This window comes from Hyla sarda, chromosome 1 (genome assembly GCF_029499605.1).
Source record: "Hyla sarda isolate aHylSar1 chromosome 1, aHylSar1.hap1, whole genome shotgun sequence".
Taxonomy (NCBI): domain Eukaryota; kingdom Metazoa; phylum Chordata; class Amphibia; order Anura; family Hylidae; genus Hyla; species Hyla sarda.
In genome coordinates, this window is record NC_079189.1 from 399,400,637 (window position 1) to 399,422,394 (window position 21,758).

The 21,758-nt window shown below is 43.5% G+C and overlaps 1 gene segment (V, D, J or C); it reads right to left on the reverse strand.

Annotated features, from left to right (window-relative positions):
* Positions 1–1,726: 1,726 nt before the first annotated feature.
* LOC130366321 (Ig heavy chain V region 23-like) lies at positions 1,727–20,727 on the reverse strand. The segment is given in 3 exon segments: positions 1,727–1,865; positions 18,429–18,609; positions 20,667–20,727. Coding segments are annotated over 3 exon segments (354 nt in total).
* Positions 20,728–21,758: the final 1,031 nt, after the last annotated feature.

Here is a 21,758-nt window from a genome sequence, read left to right on the forward strand (position 1 = left end):
TATTTTAATAGTTCGGACATTTACGCACGCGGCAATACCAAATATGTCTATAAAAAATGTTTTTTACGCTTTTTGGGGGTAAAATAGGAAAAAACGGACGTTTTACTTTTTTATTGGGGGAGGTGATTTATCACTTTTTTTTTACTTTTACTTTTACATTTTTTTTTACACTTGAATAGTCCCCATAGGGGACTATTCATAGCAATACCATGATTGCTAATACTGATCTGTTCTATGTATAGGACATAGAACAGATCAGTATTATCGGTCATCTCCTGCTCTGGTCTGCTCGATCACAGACCAGAGCAGGAGACGCCGGGAGCCGCATGGAGGAAGGAGAGGGGACCTCCGTGCGGCGTTATGAATGATCGGATCCCCGCAGCAGCGCTGCGGGCGATCCGATCGTTCATTTAAATTGCGAACTGCCGCAGATGCCGGGATCTGTATTGATCCCGACACCTGAGGGGTTAATGGCGGACGCCCGCGAGATCGCGGGCGTCGGCCATTGCCGGCGGGTCCCTGGCTGCGATCAGCAGCCGGGATCAGCCGCGCATGACACAGGCATCGCTCCGATGCCCGCGGTTATGCTTAGGACGTAAATGTACGTCCTGGTGCGTTAAGTACCACCTCACCAGAACGTACATTTACGTCCTGCGTCCTTAAGGGGTTAAGGGGTTAAACCATAACTGGTTGTGGACACTAATTTCACTACTAGTCATTGGGCAGCGAAATAAAGCAGAGAAAAACGATTACCGTGTGCCGGGAATTCCTTCATCCTTTCACTAACTAGTCATTGGAGGAGCAGAGATACCGTTCGTGTGATTCCGGTACCCAAAAACCACTCTGGCGTCATGAACACTAGAAGTTAATAACACCTTGCCCCATGGGTTAATACAGTCATGTCCCACCACCTACACTGCCACCACATACAGTATGTACCTTGACTAAGGCAGAGTTGCTAGGTGGCACCACAAGCAGCCAACATATATGGCCCATTCCTGAGCAGCCTCTCCTTGCTACTCCCGATTTTCTATTTCTCTGGGTAATAAGTGGTCCCATAACAATTTCATAGCACTTTTAACCAGATTTGGCCTTTTTTATAAAAAGTTTCTCTCCCGTGGAACTGGATTCTCTATGATGGTCAATGGATTTTGTGTGTTTTTTTACCAAAAAAACCCAGCACTGAATGCCATTCATCACCTTCTAATCTAAGAATGTTTTTAAATGAAATTTTAGGGAATCTGCAGTTTCTTAGACAGCCAAACCACTCCATCTTATTCCAAAGTCAGTGTTATTTCTTGTCTATAAAGGAGTTCTGCTACCTAATAAGGTGACAACAGGATGTAGGATATTTTTAATATGGGATTTTTAAATCCATGTTTAGTGAATATATGTAGACATGGTATTGCAATGTATTTCATACAGTACTTCACACTGTAGTTATAAAGGATGTGTGATGGAGGACACAGTTATACAGGGGGATGCTGCCACCTAGTAGATGACAGAGATATTCTTCTGAGGTTTTTACCTTGTTGGTTTATTTGGTTTTATCACTGTGTATCTTGCACAGTAGTAAGTAGCCGTGTCCTCCAGTGCCAGCCTGTCAATTGTTAGATATGATGAACTAAGTGAATCTTCCTTTGTTATGGTGAATCTTCCTTGGAATGATGGAGAATAATCTGTGCTTCCAGTATTAGTAGCAATGTATCCAATGTATTTCAATTCTTTATTTGGAGTCTGTTGGATCCAGAATATAGCATAGCTGGTAAATGTGTATCCAGAAGCTGTACATGGTAATTTTACACTCTCTCCAGGCTTTTTCAACTCTGAGCTGGGTTGTGTAAGTTGTGGATCTGACAACACACCTGTAGATAGGAATGAAATACCATATATTAGAGGTAACACAATGTAATATCTGGTCTAACTGTAATATCTGCTCTATATGTTGGTATCTGACTTACCAGGGAGTGAAAACAAGCACAAGGCACAAAGCAGGAGAAACATGTTGTAAACCTTCTCCAGTATTACTCATGGAGCAAACTATATGTCAGCTTTGGTTTTTATACCTGACATATGTCTCTCGGTAGGCTTGGCTTACATTTACATATTTCCGGATGTGAAAAAAGTTCAATCGAAGCATCCTGAAATATATGCAGATTTGATGTCCTTTTTTTGTGCACATACTTTTCAATAAAAGGGAAAATATAAAATAAAAAGTATAATATGATATATTTTTAAATAAAAATTGGTATTGAATTTCCAAAAGGTTTCTGAGCTTTAACCCCTTAACGACTCATGACATATACATTTATGTCCTGTGCCGGCTCCCAATATGTGAAGCGCTCTCAGGGGCTGAGCGCCCTTCATACCTGGCAGCTATCAGCAACCAGGATCCACGACTAATACCGAACAATGCCGATCGGCTGATGTCCGGTATAAACCATTTAGATGCCACCATCAAAGTTGATTGTGGTGTCTAAAATGGGAGATTGCCGTTGCCGTTTAGCTCAGTGAGCTCTTCGGGACCGCCGTGGTGCGGCATCCCGAACAGCTGAGAGGATAGCGGGAGGTTCCTTACCTTGCTCCACACTGTCTGAGCTGAGTTTCATTATATCCATCTGTTTGTTTGTTTTTTTCTTTTTTGTGTTGTTTTCTTTAACCCCTTCCCGACCTATGACATACCTGTACGTCATGGGTGGCAAGGTGTTCCCGACCCATGACATACAGGTACGTCATGAACATTTTTGCCGCTACTCGTGGCATCCCGCAGCGCCCGGAAAGATGGTGGCTATCCCTGATAGCCAGCCATCTTACCATGCGACCACGGGGGGTTTCATCCCCCACCCCCCCACCCCAGCGATCGCTGCTATCAGCTGGTCAAATCTGACTAGCTGATAGCAGCGTTTCGCTATCAGAATACTTAGCAGCGCGGTGTGTGAGTCCGGATCACGGGGATCGGGACACACACCGCTCTGCTAAGTGTCCCTGACCCGTCCCCCGGCGTCACTTACCCGTCCGAGCGGTGTCCCGAGCGGTCCCGGCGCGAGCGACGTCCTCCATGCGGTCCCGGCGGCGCTGCGTCCCGGAGGTGAGTTTCCGGCAGCAGTGCGGCATCTTCATTGGCAGCAGTGAGATCGCCATAAAGCGATCTCACTGCTGCCTCTGGGAGTTTCAAAACTGCAACTCCCAGCATGCCCAGACAGCCTTTGGCTTTCTGGGCATGCTGGGAGTTGTAGTTTTGCAACATCTGGAGGTCCTCAGTTTGGAGACCACTGTATAATGGTCTCCAATCTGTGCTCTTCCAGATGTTGCAAAACTACAAATCTCAGCATGCTCAGTCTGTCCAGGCATGCTGGGAGTTGTAGTTCTCTAACATCTGGAAGAGCACAGATTGGAGACCATTATACAGTGGTCTCCAAACTGTGGACCTCCAGATGTTGCAAAACTACAACTCCCAGCATGCCCAGACTGCCCAAGCATGCTGGAAGTTGTAGTTCGGCAATATCTGATCCTTCAGATATTGCTGAACTACAACTTCCAGCATGCCTGGGCAGTCTGGGCATGCTGGGAGTTGTAGTTTTGCAACAACTGGAGGCACACTAGTTGGGAAACATTGTCCGTTTCCTACCTCAGTGCCTCCAGCTGTTGCAATTGTTGCAAAACTATAACTCCCAGCATGCACTGACAGACCATGCATGCTGGGAGTTGTAGTTTTGCAACAGCTGGAGGCACACTGGTTTGGAAACACTAAGTTTGGTTGCAAAACACTTGAAAGTTTATTACTTAACTTAGTGTTTCCAAACCAGTGTTCCTCCAGCTGTTGCAAAACTGCAACTCCCAGCATGCACGGACAGCCAAAGGGCATGCTCGGAGTTTGCAACAGCTGGATGTTTGCCCCCTCCCCCCAATGTGAATGTACAGGGTACACTCACATGGGCGGAGGTTTACAGTGAGTGCTGCAAGTTTGAGATGGCGCAAATTTTGCGCTGCAGCTCAAACTTCCAGCGAAGTTGCTGTGAACCTCTGCCCATGTGACTCTACCCTAAAAACACTACACTACACTAACACTAACCTAAAATGAAAAGTAAAAAACACTACATATACACATATCCCTACACAGCCCCCCCCCCAAAAAAAATGAAAAATGTCTGGTACGCTACTGTTTCCAAAACGGAGCCTCCAGCTGTTGCAAAATGATAACTCCCAGTATTGCCGGACAGCCATTGATTGTCCAGGCATGCTGGGAGTTTTGCAACAGCTGGAGGCACCCTTTTTGGAAATCATTGGCATAGAATACCCCTATGTCTACCCCTATGCAAATCCCTAATTCAGGCCTCAAATGAGCATGGCGCTCTCTCACTTTGGAGCCCTGTCGTATTTCAGGGCAACAGTTTTGGGACACATATGGGGTATCGCCGTACTCGGGAGAAATTGCCTTACAAATTTTGGGGGGATTTTTCTTCTTTAACCCCTTATGAAAAGGTGAAGTTGGGGTCTACACCAGCATGTTAGTGTAAAAAAATAAATGTTTTACACTGACATGCTGGTGTTGCCCTATACTTTTCATTTTCACAAGAGGTTAAAGGGAAAAAAGACCCCCTAAATTTGTAATGCAATTTCTCCCGAGTACGGAGATACCCCATATGTGGGCGCAAAGTGCTCTGGGGGCGCACAACAAGGCCCAGAAGGGAGAGTGCACCATGTACATTTGAGGCGATTTGCACAGGGGTGGCTGATTTTTACAGCAGTTCTGACAAACGCAAAACAATAAATATCCATATGTGACCCCATTTTGTAAACTGCACCCCTCACGGAATGTAATAAGGGGTGCAGTGAGCATTTACACCCCACTGGTGTATGACAGATTTTTGGAACAGTGGTCTGTGAAAATGAAAAATAACATTTTTGATTTGCACAGTCCACTGTTTCAAATATCTGTCAAACGCCAGTGGGGTGTAAATGCTCACTGCACCCCTTATTAAATTCCATGAGGGGTATAGTTTCCAAAAGGGGGTCACATGTGGGGGGGTCCACTGTTCTGGCACCATAGGGGCTTCCTAAATGGGACATGCCCCCAAAAACCCTTTCAGAAAAACTCACTCTCCAAAATCCCATTGTCGCTCCTTCCCTTCCCTTCCCTTCTGCTCCCCGCCGAACACTTTACATGCGCATATGAGGTATTTCCTTACTCGAGAGAAATTGGGTTACGAATTTTAGGGTGATTTCTCTCCTTTTACCCCTTGTAAAAATTCAAAAATTGGGTCTACAAGAAAATGCGAGTGTAAAAAATGAACATTTAGAATTTTCTCTTTCACTTTGCTGCTATTCCTGTGAAACACCTAAATGGTTAAAACACTTACTGAATGTCATTTTGAATACTTTGGGGGGTGCAGTTTTTATAATGGGGTCATTTATGGGGTATTTCTAATATGAAGACCCTTAAAATCCACTTCCAACCTGAACTGGGCCCTGAAAAATTACGATTTTGAAAATCTTGAGAAAAATTGGAAAATTGCTGCGGAACTTTGAAGCCCTCTGGTGTCTTCCAAAAGTAAAAACTTGTCAATTTTTTTATGCAAACACAAAGTAGACATATTGTATATGTGAATCAATATGTAATTTATTTGGAATATCCATTTTCCTTTCAAGCAGAGACTTTCAAAGTTAGAAAAATGCTAAATTTTCAAAATTTTCATGACATTTTTAGATTTTTTACCAAGAAAGGATGCAAATATCAGTGACATTTTACCAATAACATAAAGTAGAATATGTCACGAAAAAACAATCTCGGAATCAGAATGATAAGTAAAAGCATTCCAGAGTTATTAATGTTTAAAGTGACAGTGGTCAGATTTTCAAAAAATGCCCAGGTCCTGAAGGTGAAAATGGGCTGGGTCATGAAGGGGTTAAAGGGGTATTCTAGGATTTTTGGTTCTTTGAATGTAAGACAAGAGGAGCAAGGTTAGTCATGTTACTAATATACATCACTTACATGTGTTTGGTGCCTAGTATGAAATTTCCTTGCCTTTCTTTTCCCTAGAAGAAAACTGTCTGCCTACAAAATGAGTGGTTATTTGGGACCTTTCCCAGCTTGCTGTGTTGCCCAGGACAATACATCACAAGTCAAGTTTTGAAAGGGAGCTTGGCTGCTTTGTCTGTTGTTTGTGTGAAGCCCGCCCCCTGATGAGGTTACCAAATCCACCGCTTGGCTGTGCTGCAACGTTTAGGGCGACAAATGTGTGCAAGGGAAATAAGTAACCTCCCACCTTGAAACAAAGGATCCTGAGGATTGTACTCAGAGGCAGGATACAAAACAAGCCAGCAGTGTAATTTGGGGCACAGGACATGGCAATTTACCACCAACACAAGCACAGATCCTTGGTAAGCATGTCCATTATTGTATGAAACTTAATTATTAAAGTCACCTTATATAATAAAACCCCTTTAATCAATTTCTTTCTGTCTCTTTTATTTAACCCTCCCGAGGGGGGCACCTATTTACCCACAGGGGGGGGGGGGTCTCTCTGTCTACCTACAGGGCTGGGGGCACTCTGTCACCCTGCAGTGTAGTCTATCTATCTATTGGGGCTCTTGTTTTCCTACTAAGGCACCTACCCAAAGGGGGGACCCCTTTCTATCTAGTATGGGATCTTTCTACTTACTAATAGACATATCTACATAGAGCACCTATCTTCATACTGGGAGAAAAAAAGCTATATACTGGGGGAACCTATCCATACTGGGTACACTCATCTACCTACTGGGGGACCTATCTACCTTCTGGGGCATCTATCTTCTTACCGATTAGAAGGACCTACTTACCTAGAAGGACCTAGGGGGGCATTATTACCTTTTGGGGCACTATGGTTGTGCAAAGGGAGGAAGTGAGGAAGTTGCTGGAAAAGTGCAGACCCTAAGATGTTTACCAGGATAAACAATGTCATGGCTGTGAGGACAAACAAGTCAGGACGGAAAAAAGTCTTCATTGTGGTCTGGGCTAGATGGAGAACAAAAGGAAATAGAATGATTTTGATCACAAAAGATCTGTAGATCCTGTGTAGTGCTCTGTATTTACCACTATGCACTAGAGACACTGTATGAAGATATTTTTGGTCTTGTTCTTTTAACCCCTTAAGGACCAAGCCCATTTTCACCTTAACCCCTTAAGGACCAAGGACGTACCGGTACGTCCTTGGTCCTGCTCTTCTGATATAACGCGGGGTTACACAGTAACCCCGCGTCATATCATGGCGGGCCCGGCGTCATAGTGAAGCCGGGACCCGCCTCTAATAGCGCGCAGCGCCGATCGCGGCGCCGCGCGCTATTAACCCTTTAGCCGCGCGCTCAAAGCTGAGCCGCGCGGCTAAAAGTGAAAGTGAAAGTTCCCGGCTAGCTCAGTCGGGCTGTTCGGGATAGCCGCGGCTAATCGCGGCATCCCGAACAGCTGACAGGACAGCGGGAGGGCCCCTTCCTGCCTCCTCGCTGTCCGATCGCCGAATGACTGCTCAGTGCCTGAGATCCAGGCATGAGCAGTCATGCGGCAGAATCGTTGATCACTGGTTTCTTATGAGAAACCAGTGATCAACATAGAAGATCAGTGTGTGCAGTGTTATAGGTCCCTATGGGACCTATAACACTGCACAAAAAAAGTGAAAAAAAAAAGTGAATAAAGATCATTTAACTCCTCCCCTATTAAAAGTTTGAATCACCCCCCTTTTCCAATAAAAAAAAAAACACAGTGTAAATAAAAATTAAAATAAACATATGTGGTATCACCGCGTGCGGAAATGTCCGAATTATAAAAATATATCATTAATTAAACCGCTCGGTCAATGGCGTGCGCGCAAAAAAATTCCAAAGTCCAAAATAGTGCATTTTTGGTCACTTTTTATATCATTTAAAAATGAATAAAAAGTGATCAATAAGTCCTATCAATGCAAAAATGGTACCGTTAAAAACTTCAGATCACGGCGCAAAAAATGAGCCCTCATACCGCCCCATACACGGAAAAATAAAAAAGTTATAGGGGTCAGAAGATGACAATTTTAAACGTATAAATTTTCCTGCATGTAGTTATGATTTTTTCCAGAAGTCCGACAAAATCAAACCTATATAAGTAGGGTATCATTTTAATCGTATGGACCTACAGAATACATATCAGGTGTAATTTTTACCGAAAAATGTACTACGTAGAAACGGAAGCCCCCAAAAGTTACAAAACAGCGTTTTTTTTTCAATTTTGTCGCACAATGATTTTTTTTCCCGCTTCACCATAGATTTTTGGGCAAAATGACTGATGTCATTACAAAGTAGAATTGGTGGCGCAAAAAATAAGCCATCATATGGATTTTTAGGTGTAAATTTGAAAGAGTTATGATTTTTTAAAGGCAAGGAGCAAAAAACGAAAATGCAAAAACGGAAAAACCTCCGGTCCTTAAGGGGTTAAGGACCAGAGCATTTTTTCACATCGCAGCATAAATAACTCTGTGATGCTTTTACTTATGAATTTGATTCCAAGATAGTTTTTTCGTGACATATTCTACTAACATAGTGGTACATTTTCATTGATACTTGCATTGGAAAAATTCCAAAATTTCAGGAAAAATGAGAAAAATTTAAATTTTTCTAATTTTAAAGCTCTCTGCTTGTAAGGAAAATAGACATACCAAATAAATTATATATTGATTCACATATACAATATGTCTACTTTATGTTTGCATCATAAAGTTGACATGTTTTTAATTTTGGAAAACATCAGAGGGCTTCAAAGTTCAGCAGCAATTTTCCAGTTTTTCACAACATTTTCAAAATCAGACTTTTTCAGGGACCAGTTCAGTTTTGAAGTGGATTTGAAGGGCCTTCATATTAGAAATACCCCATAAATTACCCCATTATAAAAACTGCACCCCTCAATGATTCAAAATTACATTCAGAAAGTATGTTAACCCTTTAAGTGTTTCACAGGAATAGCAGCAAAGTGAAGGAGAAAATTCAAAATCTTCATTTTTTACACTCGCTTGTTCTTGTAGACCCAGTTTTTGAATTTTCACAAAGGGTAAAAGGAGAAGTATCCCCCCAAAATTTGTAACCCAATATCTCTTGAGTAAGGAAATATGTGGATGTAAAATGTTCGTGCGCTGTAGAGGGCTCAGAAGGAAAGGAGCGACAATGAGATTTTGGAGAGTGAGTTTTTCTGAAATGGTTTTTGGGGGGCATGTCACATTTAGGAAGCCCCTATGGTGCAATTATTTTTTTTCACTAAAATGCTGGTTCTCCCTTAAATTTTACATTTTTACAAGGAGTAACAGGAGAAAATGTCTCCCAAAATTTGTAACCCAATCTCTTCTGAGGATGGAAATACCCCCTGTGTGGATGTCAAATGCAATGCGGGCACACTACAATGCTCAGAAGAGGAATCACATTTTGCTGAAATGGCTTTTGGGGGGCATGTCACATTTAGGAAGCCCCTATTATTTTTCCAGAACAGCAAAAAAAAAAGAAAAAAAGAAAAAGAAAAAAGAAAACCTCACACGGCATACTATTTTGGAAACTACACCCTTCATGGCACGTAATAAGGGGTACAGTAAGCCTTAACACCCCACAGGTGTTTGACGAATTTTCGTTAAAGTTGGATGTGTAAATTAATTTTTTTTCGCTAAAATGCTTGTTTTCCCCCAAATTTGACATTTTTACAAGGGGTGGACATCAATTGCACTGCAGACGCACTACAATGCTCAGAATCAAAGGAGTCACATTTGCAATTTTTGCTGAAATGGGGGGGGGGGGGCATGTCACATTTAGGAAGCCCCTATGGTGCCAGAACAGCAAAAAAATAAAAATAAAAAAACACATGGCATACTAATTTGAAACTACACCCCTCAAGGAAAATAACAAAGGGTACAGTTAGCCTTAACTCCCCACAGGTGTTTGATAAATGTTCAATATAGTGAAAAGGAAACATTTTATTTTTTACTCTAAAATGCTGGGGTTACCCAAAATTTTTCATGTTCACAAGTGGTAACAGGAGAAAATACCCCCCACAATTTGTAAATTCATTTCTTTGGAGTAAGAACAAATCTCATATTTGGAAGAAAACAGCTCTGCAGTGCACACCAGGTCTAAGAAGAGCAGGAGCGCAGTCAGGGACCTTGAGCATTTACATAGTTACCTATGGAACCAGAACAGCGGAACCACCCCTCAATCAGCATTACATGGGGTACACTGAATTAATAAAATGGGGTACAGTGGGCAGTAAAATGATAAAATAGGTTATGTTCCCAGAATGATCACCCAGAGCATAGCCAAAACTAAAAAATATGCCCACCCCAAACCCTATGCTCAGAATCATGTGATGTTAGGGTAGATCTCTAAACCGTTTCCCCCCAATGCGCACCCCGCTCAGATGGAGAGAGAGCGCTGCACATTTGAGGCAACGTAAACCTCCTAACCACCCCCCACCCCCCCAGATGAAAGTCACTCAGTGACCCATTTTTATTTTATTTTTTTTAAATACCCCCAGAGGTCTTATCAGGTACTCTGAACTTGTAACATTGGAGTCAAATTATGGAAAAATTCAATTAATATGGAAAATTCAGTACTCCATGGAAGTGTGATACTCCCTGAAGCAGTTTTTAATGCAGAGGCCCAGATCTGGGCAAGTGTCACACTGTGTGGTGGTGTCCTTCCGTATTCCCCTCTTGTGACACACACTGCATATTTTCTGGGATCATCCTTTCTTTCCAGTGTGGGGTACCTCACCTGGAAAGTGCTGGCCCGGGACGATCCTGGCACCTATACCTTCAGTTCCTTGGGAAGATCAGGACCTTTATGACATCTTGGAACTGGAGGAATGTCCCTGTGTTGCCAGCGTACTGGGACAGTACAAAAGAGTTGTAAATGGCAACCTGTACCAAGTAGACTGCAACTTTTTAGTACCATTTCCATGTTTTCCGCATGGTGTTGTATGGATTGAGGACTTAATCAGAGAGATCAACTCCCCCCTCCCCCATATACCGATTGTAGTCCAGTTTATAATTGGGCTTGAGGACCATTGTTGTGGTACCTCGCACAGGGACAGATGAGCTGCCGTTACCATGAATTGTGGTCAGCATAATGACATCCCTCTTATCCTTATATCTGACCAGCAACAGGTTTTCATGGGTAAGGGCAGGGGACTCAACCTTGGGCAAAGGTGTCTGGATCAAATTTAGAGGGAGGCCTCTCTGATTCTTCCACACGGTCCCTCAAGCTGACGTGGATCTGGTGGCAAGGGATGTGAACAGAGGCATACTGGTATAAAAATTATCCACGTAAAGGTGGTAACCCTTATCCAGCAATGGATGCACATGGTCCCAAACAATTTTCCCGCTAAGACACAGAGTGGCGGGACATTCTGGGGGTTCAATACGGGAATCTTGTCTCTCATATACTCTAAACTAGTAAGTCTACCGGGAGGCACTCTCACAAAGTTTGTAGAGTTTCATGCCATACCGATCCCGCTTCGAGATAATATACTGGCGGAAGATGAGTCTCTCCTTAAGACTGATAAGAGACTCATCTCCCAAGCCAAAAACAAATCAGGGTGGTGGGCAATAAACTGCTGGGCATACAAATTCGCTTGCTCCACCATTAGATTGACAAAGTCGTCACTGAAATAAAAACTAAAAAAGTCCATTTCAGTGTAGCCAACTATGTCAATCTGGATTCCTGAGTCGCCAACAAACTCAGGAATCCGTGGCCTATATCCTTCTGGGGGTCTCCAGACAGGATCACCGGAAGGGGCTCCGGTACGCTTATCTGGGGGGTCGGACTCCTATTACGAGTGGCATGGCCACTCGTACTATTGTCGGCCACTGGGTCACTATCATGGGGGGGTTGTCCTCGCCTGGCGGCATTTCCGCTGCTGTGCAGGGGTCTCATCATCAGCGCTAGATGATGAGGAGGACGGGGAAGAACACAGGAATGTAGGATCGTCCTCACTGGCAGATTCGGTGTTGGAGGCAAGTAAAGCTTATGCCTCCTCCACTAAATATGCCCGGCGGGCCATCACTTGTTTTTTCTGCGGTGAAGGGGGGAGGGGATGTGTGCGGGGGAAGTATGTATGTGTGTGTGTGTGCTTGGGTGCAAACTATATAACGGTGTGTGATTATAAGTTACACAACGTTATAGTATAACATAAAACAATACTACAGCCCCCCCAAAAAAGTGGCAAATCGTAGCACCCTGAACCCCTAATAGGGCCTGGGTCACACCAAAAATTGGGTAGCGAACACTTGGGGACCTATTAGGGGCCGGGGGGGGGGATTTTTTGTTTTTGTTTTTCTTACTTTTTTTAACTCTTTCACCTACCTTTTCTTCACTTTAGCTGTCCCTGCACTAAGGGTGGCAGGAGGCCACACTCTCTGCCCTAAGGGGCACAGATCTTGGCAGAGTGGGGGTCCCTGGCTTCTTCTTTCAGCTCTGCCTGCTGACTGAGATCGGTGGGCGAGCAGAGCCGAGAGAAGGGGACACGAGCAGCGCTCCTGGGGAGGTGACGGGATCGCCACCTTCTCCAAGCTACCGGAGGTTATTGGTACACCGCTGATCACCTTCTATTTCTGGGTCATCGGGTCATACGTGACATGTAGGACCGGAATCACCGGTCCTACAGGTCAGGTACAGGTACGCCCTGGGTCATTAAGTACCAGGGCGTCAGGGCATACCTGTATGCCCTCAGTCCCTAAGTGGTTAAGTAAATGTATGGATGCATTATTCAGTCTCTGGTCATAGTGTGGTGGTATTATTTGTCCCTTTTATACTGGTATTGTTGGTAATGTTGGTTTTAGTTTACTGTGATCTTTTTAGTAACATTATGGTGGTATTATTGTATTATTCAGTCATTAAGCAGTAGTAATTGTCATGATAATATGGCAGTATGCATTTTTTCCCGGTACAGTGATATTATTGGTAATATTGTTCTTGTCATATTGGATTTGGTTAGTAACAGTCTGATACTAATATGTATGGTGACATTATTTGTCCCTTATATACTGGCATTATTGGTAATATTGGTCTCAGTATATCAGAATTTTGTCAGTAACAGTATTATTGGTGTATCGCCCCCACAGGTGTGGACTCGCTGTGACACATCGGTTTGGCATAAGGCCAATCCTGTGAGCGGAGTCTAAGTGTTCTCCTGATTTTCACCCTTTATCCCGCTCCAGGATGCAGAAGCTCTTAGCTGCAGGGGAACACCAGTTTGCTTCCCCAAAAGTGGTCCCGATAAGTAGCAGCTGGCCGAGCAGGCCAGTCACCCTGGAGTTTAACTACAGCAATACAGGCAGGTGAGAGTGGGCTGACACTGGAGATGGGAGATCACAGCAGGTGGAGTCAGACACAGCAGATCAGGTCTGGTGATTTATCTGTGCTGGTGCTGTTAAAACAGCAGGACTGTATAGCTCAGGTGCAGCAGGATGGAACAAGCTTGCTTGCAAAGAGAGGCAAAGTCAAACAGTCCATAGTCAAACCCATGAGAAGCAGAACAGGAGCCGAGGGAGACGTTGTAAGGGACTTAATAAAAAAACTGGTACACGGAAACACATTAGATGACACAGGTACTACAGTAAACCACAATATTGCTCAGGCAAGGAAAGGGGGGCAGAGAGGCCAAAAATAGGTGGTGTGGGTCAGGGATTGGTGGGGGATCAGAATCAGAGGCATGCACGGACCTCAGGGGCGGACTGACAACACTGCTTGGCTCTGCAGCTCATCAATCTTCTGCCACGCCCCTATTGCACCCAAATCCCACACACAATAAACTAAAATTTATATACGTAAGAAACACTTTAACGTAGGTAAATTTCCATGACCAATAATACTGGTATACAAGAGTAAATATATACCACCACACAATAACTGGATAATACTGCCAGACTGTACTGAATAAAACCAATAACTGGATAATACCGCCATACACTATACACAGATGAGTATACTATAAAGGATCTGTATACAATAAAAGTGATTATATACAGGACCATATGGTGCTAGATATGAGCTGTACACAGGATGTGTATATACCATAGAAGTGATTACAGTTACATTTTGGGACTCACAATTATGTATTTTCTGATCAGCGACGTCCTCTTTCCTTTTCTTCTCCATCTGGATAAGACCGACATGTCGATCTCTTAACATCTGCAGGACAAACATGTCAGACTCTGCCTTTTTCCAGTGCCCTCCCCTCCTCTACACAATCTTTCCATCTATAGGCCCACAAACTGTAACAATGCCCTCCTTGGTGTCCTGCACAGTAAAAGGGCAGGTAGGTAGGTAGGTAGCCAGGTAAATAGGTAGAGGGCTAGCTAGGTAGTTAGGTAGCTATATATGAAGGCCAGGGGTGTACATAGTTAGGTAGTTGGGTATGCAGGTAGTTCGGTAGCCCCCCCCCTTCCCCATAGGTATAGGCAGCAGAGTTAACCCCACTTCCCTGCAGGTATAGGCAACTGAGTTAACTCCCCCTTCCCCGTAGGTATAGGCAGCAGAGTAAATCCCCCTTCCCCAAAGGTATAGGCAGCAGAGTTAGCCCCCCACCCTTCCCCATAGGTATAGGCAACAGACTTAACCCCCCTTCCCCATAGGTATGGGCAGCAGAGTTAACCCCCCTTCCCAGTAGGTATAGGAACAGAGTTAACCCCCCTCTCTCCTTAGGTATAGGCAGCAGAGTCCCCCCTTTCCCTGTAGGTATAGGCAGAGTTAAACCCCCTTTTCCCCATAGGTAAAGGCAGAGTTACTCCCCCCTTTCCCCAGAGGTATAGGCAGAGTAATCCCCCCAGTCCACATAGGTATAGGCAGAGTTAGCCCTCTTCCCCATTGGTATGGACAGAGTTACCCCCCCTCTTCCCCATAGGTATAGGCAAAGTTACCCCCCCCCTTTCCCAATAGGTATAGGCAGAGTTACCCCCCCCTCTTCCCCATAGGTATAGGCAGAGTTACCTCCCTTCCCGTTTTCCTCATAGGTATAGGTAGAGTTACCCCCCCTCCCCCTTTCCCCATAGGTATAGGCAGAGTTACCCCCTCCTCCTTTCCCCATAGGTATAGACAGAGTTAGCCCCCTTCCCCTCCCCTTTCCCCATAGGTATAGACAGAGTTACCCCCTCCCCTCCCCTTTCCCCATAGGTATAGGCAGAGTTACCCCCTCCCCCTTTCCCCATAGGTATAGGCAGAGCTACTCCCCCTTTCCCCATAGGTATAGGCAGAGTTACCCACTCCCCTTCCCCTTTCCCCATGGGTGTAGGCAGAGTAAAAAAAAAAATGATGCTCACCTGATGTCCCAAGCAGCGATTTCCTCAGCAGCAGGGGGCCCGCATCTTCTCTCCTCCACAGTACAGGCGCAAAAGTGACATAATCGGCGCCTGTACTGCATGCTGCGTGGGGGAGCGGAGGTCACGTCTCCTCTGTGTAAGCTGCAGATGTGGCTCAGACAAAGGGGAACGCCTTCTCCTGTATGTATGTGTATCGCACATACTGGAGAAGGCAGCTCTGTCTGCTAGGGATCTGGAACGAGTTTCCCGGATCCTCAGTAGTGGCAGCGGGCCCTTAACCCAGCCGGGCCCTCGGACCGGCAGGTCAGTCCACCCCTGACGGACCCCTAAAGATACGGACCTCGCACGGCCCACCAGACATCGCCGCCTGAGACAGTGCAGAGGGAAGAGTCCAGAACCTGCAGCGAGGAGGAGGAGCCTTGCTGGAAGTTCAGCCAAGGTAGGCAGCAGAATGGGGTACACACTGGTGTCTGCCGACCACCAGCGTTACAATTGGTAACATGTATGGTGATAATATTCCTCCTTATATTCTGGACTGGTATTATTTGTAATATTTGTCTTAGTATGCAGGATTTGGTCGATATGTATGGTGATAATATTTTCTCCTTGTGTACTGGTATGATATGGTATCTGTGTAATCATTTAACTCCATAAGGACGAAGCCCATTTTGACTTTAAAGGGGTACACCACCACTAGGCATCTTATCCCCTACCCAAAAGATGTCTGATTGCAGGGGTCCTGCTGCTGGGACCCCTGTGATCTCTGTGCAGCACCCAGCGTTCTTTTAGAACGCTTTGTGCGGCGCCGGTGGCTCGTGATGTAACAGCCACTGTCATTATCAGTGAGTGTCCAGCTACTTTCATTAACAGTGAGCGTGATTCTGCACTTGCTTCAAGCCCGCTTAAGGACTCAGGGCATACAGGTATGCCCTTAGTTCATAAGTACTAGGTAGATAAGTTGTCTTAGAAATATATATACAAAGAACAATAGGACAGCACTGGAGCCAGGTCTCCGTGCTCGTGGTCACCTAGGCAGCCAGCCCAAGAATCTTTATATGCAAGTCCAGAAAACATCGCAACAGGAGACCAAGGATCATGCAAAACTGGATAGGTTTATTCCCAATTCAATTGCAACGTTTCGGCAGCAGTAGCCTTTTTCAAGCATGAAAAAGGCTACTGCTGCCGAAACGTCGCAATTGAATTGGGAATAAACCTATCCAGTTTTGCATAATCCTTGGTCTCCTGTTGCCGTGTTTTCTGGACTTGCATATATATATAGGACTGAACACTGCATCAGTCATTCTGAAGGACCTGAATAAGGCACATGAAGGTGCTGAAGGGCGTTGACCAGCTACATACCCAATAAAGTCATTGTCATCCTGTGCATTGCCTGTGGTCGTGTTTTTGCAAGTTTTGAGCAGCATCTCTACTTTGTCCTTTTATTGCTCATCTACTTGCTCTTTATCTGTGCCTATAAGGTGCTAGATCTGGTCAGAGTGTGGCAGCTCATCTACAATTAATCTTCTACATCCTCTATAGAGTTGTGCCTACTGCTAGCACAACTTGATAAGGTCAGTATATCACATTGGTATAGTGGTGGGATGCATGCAGAAGGGAGTGCCCCCTTCCTTTCATCTTTTTTTATCCCTCCAATTAACTTCTGACTGTGTGGTATCCCGGTGTGGAGCACACCAGTCTTTCTGACCTGTCAGGTGGTTGTCACCTAGCGTGTCTTCTCCGGGCATACTATTTATGTATAAATGTACAATTTGTTGTACTTTGTTATATAATGTCAATGCACCTTTATGTTATTGTGCCCTAACAGCTTAATCTGTCTGTCCAGGAGGATGCTAAAATTTCACATGCTTGCTTCAGCCAATCAGAGCTGCTGCTCTGCCTCCCACAAGTCTGGCTAGACAGGGTGGAGTTAGTTCAGTCTGGAGAGGAGAGTGAGTGGAGGTCATAAGACCTCTGCTGTGGACCGGTACCTCACCACATGGACAAGCTTAAAAGATCCAGTTGCAGCACTAATTTGTTCACAACAACAGCACCCATCACAGGATCCCACCAACCAGGTCATCCATTACCTTTAGAAGTATGTCTGCAGTGGGAAGAAGAGCCAAGTGAGCCCATGGACCACATAAGCAAAGCCTAATTACAGGAGATTGAAAGCCTCAGGCAACTCCAGTCCATAAATCTACAGTATAAACCCTGACGTTAAGCCTTAATTCCGGATACCTATGCGGAGAGTAAAGTCAGTGTTGGTCAGTTCCTAAGTCTTTTACAAGCTAAATAACCCAATCCAGAGAAGTCTAAACATAATTTAGCAAGCAAGAATCTAGTTAGTAAGCAAGGACTTCAAGTCCCATAGTGCCCTGAATCAACTGTGACCCCTGAAGCATACTTCAGTGAACTTTGCACTACTGTTGAACTGTTCCTGTATAGTAAGCAAGTTCCTGAGTAACATTTAGTAGGTTATGTAACCCTGCATCTGTGGTCATTATTACCCTAGTGCTTGGCCCAGAAAGCTACTACCTTTCGGAGTGTGGAGGTTAACGCTACCCTGGCATCACAAACCTTATTCCAGACACATTACCACAGTTAGCCACCACCATTGTACACTAGGAAACCTGGTAGATTTCCAATTTAGGGCTATAACTCTTTGGTTGTAGACAAGTTATAAGCAATGTTCACACTGAGCATAGCCACCAGTCTGAGTAGAGAACTTTTTTCTTTTTATAGAATTTTTGCTTCTCTGTAAAAAATATACATCCTCAATGACCACCTTATAACAAGTCTGAAAAGTCATTAGGCACTTTATGGTGCTGGGAAATGGTAAATATATGATGCAGCACTGTCCCCTCAAAGGCTCCATAAACATGAAATTAAAGAATCAGAAAATTATCAAGTGTTATTCTATGGTTAGAAAGCACATAAAACATGACTGAACATCATTGTGAGTTTTTTTTGACAGTGAGCAGGCAGAACTTCCTCATGGTGTCTCTGGCACAGAAGTAAACAGCAGTGTCTGACTCTACCAAGTGATCTATTTTAAGCAGACCTGTAGATCCACTGGTGGATGGTGTGGCACGGTCCTTAAACTTATCTCCTATATAAGTGGTATACCCTGTTCTAAAAGCGGCTATCCATTCCATAGTTGCTCTGCCAGGATATTGTCTAATCCAGTGCATGTGGTGATCATTGATGTTGTACCCAAGGACTTCACATTCTAATGTAATTGATCTTCCAGTCTGTGCAGTCTCTGTCTTTTTCTGATTTAACACAGCAGCAGATCCTACTGGGTGATCTTAAAAATAAGAGACATGGTTTACTATGTACTGTATATAGACAAGAACCATACTATATTTTATGTAAAGCTTTTTCCCTGTACTGTATACTTACCGGAGACATACAGCAAAAATATACACAAAATATATAATGCCATATCAGTGGTTAAAGCAATTGCACCAGAGTAACTAGTAAGTACTAAGTGTTTAACCATTAGGTTTCTCCTTTTTCAAGTGCTGTACTGCTTTGTAAATATATTTAGTGTTTTTCTTATTTGCATATTGTCAATGATATTTACATATCCACACCTCAGGCATCAAATTCATTTTTGTTGATGTAGTATTTTAGCCTGATGTTTGTCAGTATACATGTATCATAGTTTATTTTTTATGACCTGCTTATTATATGTGTCGATGGCTAAGTCACTTTAACTGATTTCTACGGACAAAATCTTAGGTACTTTTTTTTTTTTTTATAACACATGGGGTTTTATTTTTCTTGCATTTTTGTATAAATAATATACAGTGTTTGCTAAGATAAAACTTTTTAGGCTTTTAGATTTTTTTTAAGTTTGTGCTGCTATCCTTGTTCATAATGTTTTCACAAATGGTTTATTTTTGTAACATACAATGATCTCCACAGGAAATGGTTAAAGGGGTACTACCATGGATTTTTTTTTCCAAAGTATCTGGTGCCAGGAAAATAAAAACTGATTTTTAAATTTCTTTGATTTAAAAATCTTAATCCTTCTAGTACTTTTCAGCTGCTGTAGACTACAGAGGAAGTTGTGTTGTTCTTTTCTGTCTGACCCCAGTGCTCTCTGCTGACACCTCTGTCCATGTCAGGAACTATCTGAAGCAGGAGAGGTTTGCTATGGGGATTTTCTCCTACTATGAACAGTTCCTGATACAGACAGAGGTGTCAGCAGAGAGCACTCTCGTCAGACAGAAAAGAACAACTCAACTTCCTCTGGAGCATACAGCAGCTGATAAGTACTGGAAGGCTTAATACATTTTAATAGAAGTAATTTACAAATCAGTTTAACTTTCTGGAGACAGTTTATAAGAAAAAAAATTTCCCACCGGAGTACCCATTAAAATGGTCAGAAGTCATAGCAGACAACTGCCATTTTTTCTAAGTATGGGGCTCTTATTGATACTTTTTTTTATTTTTTGGTATTTTATAGGATTCTTAATTCAATTAGTCAGTACAAAGACAGGGTCAGCTTAACAGTCAGTTCCCAAGTCTTATTTGGCTGCATCAGATTCTACTCCAGAGATTTCGTAGTAGAAAACACAAATCTGCAGCGGGGAACTTGCCCGTGAGCATGTACCATAAGGTTTTCACAGCAGTTGGCAATATCTGAGTGGTGTTGTCATGGTTAAAATGAATAGGTAAAGTAAGGTTGACAGGAGGCCACTGTGACTCTCAATAGCCCCAGTGAACATGGATTTGGCTCTTGCGGGTACAGGAAGTGGGTTAAACAAAATCAGTCTATGTATAAAAAACAGGGGAGACAAAACATGGGTCAATTGTTACATGCAACCAAGTATGACTTTTGGATATTGTATTCCCCAGCTCTACTTCAACTGCAGTAAACATATGTAAAAGTCGATATTTTATTAAGGGTGTTAAAGGGCACAGCTTCATTCACAAGCATGTGTCCAGAACAAACCCAGCAGGAATTAGGTACAATGTCAGACAGTTATCCATTGATGCATATAGTAAGATCTTCCAGCTTTCTGACCCACAACAAGTGGTCAGACAGCAATCTAGAGATGGTGTGTACTGTCTTATCAGTCCACTAGAGCCACTGTAGGAGAGTCAATGGGGAAGATTTATCATTGCTTTTAGATCATTTTTTGTGTCTATGTTTAGGCGCAGTTCAGGCGCAAGCAGCATATTTAGAGACTTTTATGCATCTTTTCATATAGACAGTTTTACTCTTTTTCCTACCCGTAGAACATTTTCTTTTTGACCATGCAGTGGTCACGTATTTATCATTTGCGACTTTTGTCAAAAGTCGCTATTTTGTGCGCAAAGGTACTTTTTTAGGCACAAAGCTACACCACCTACCAGTAGGCGTGAGAATCACTTCTACCTTCAGCATTTAACCTCTTGTGGACGACAGTGTCCCACTCCCCTACTATGACACATGCTCAGCAGCTGAGTGCGGGTCATAGCTGGGTGGTCCTGGTGGCTATCTGCCACCAGGACCCATCTCTAATGCCAGACATCACCGTCCGCGGTGATGCCCGGCTTTAACCCCTTAGACACCACAATCAAATTTGATTGTAGCATTTAAAATGCAAGTAAAAATGTCATAGCAGCTCTGTGAAAGTAAGTAAAAAAAACACATCCTAACCTGCCAAAATCATGACCCGGGAAAGCCTCCCTCACAAGAAAAAGTCCAGAAAAAAGTGTATGTGGTAGAGCTTTTCCCACCACAACAGATCTGTGCAAAATTCTTCATCCTGCTGCACATTCTTGATAAATAAGATGCACGCTAGTCAAACCCACCACTCAAATAAACATGGGAAAATAGCTCTACCGTAGACATTCTTTGATAAATCTGGGCCAATGGCTCAAATGAAGATTCTCTTTCATGAGCTCTACTCATTACAACTGGCATAACCTTCAGGTTGGCCATCAAAGCTAAGTCTTTTCCCTACCCTTAGGTTTATCAGCTTCACATAGATAAAATGTACCTTCTATACCTTACCTGCATCTTCCACCTGATTCAACAACCACAACATTGCATCTGCAACATTGTACCCTTTAATGATCAGCCCTGCAAGGGCTTTAGTGACCAGCTAAATTTTCAACTTTTACCCCTCTGCATTTCAGCAGCCAATCCTGGATGTATTCAGGAGGCTTCTCTTAGTAACAAGGTTAGGATTGTGAAACTATAAGTCAGGCAAATATTTACAAAAAGCCATTGGACTATGGGTAAAGCACTGTCCTCCTGCTGTATTTAAAAGACTAATATAGTGGATCCTCAACTAACAATGGCCTCAGGTTACAATATTCTTAACATACAAGGGTAATTTTTGGGCCATTGTAACTTGAAACAATACATAACATACAATGCTATGGGCAGTCCAGATCTGCAAAATGTATCAATGGATGGAAGAACTGATCAATCAGAATGGACATTTCACTGGTAAG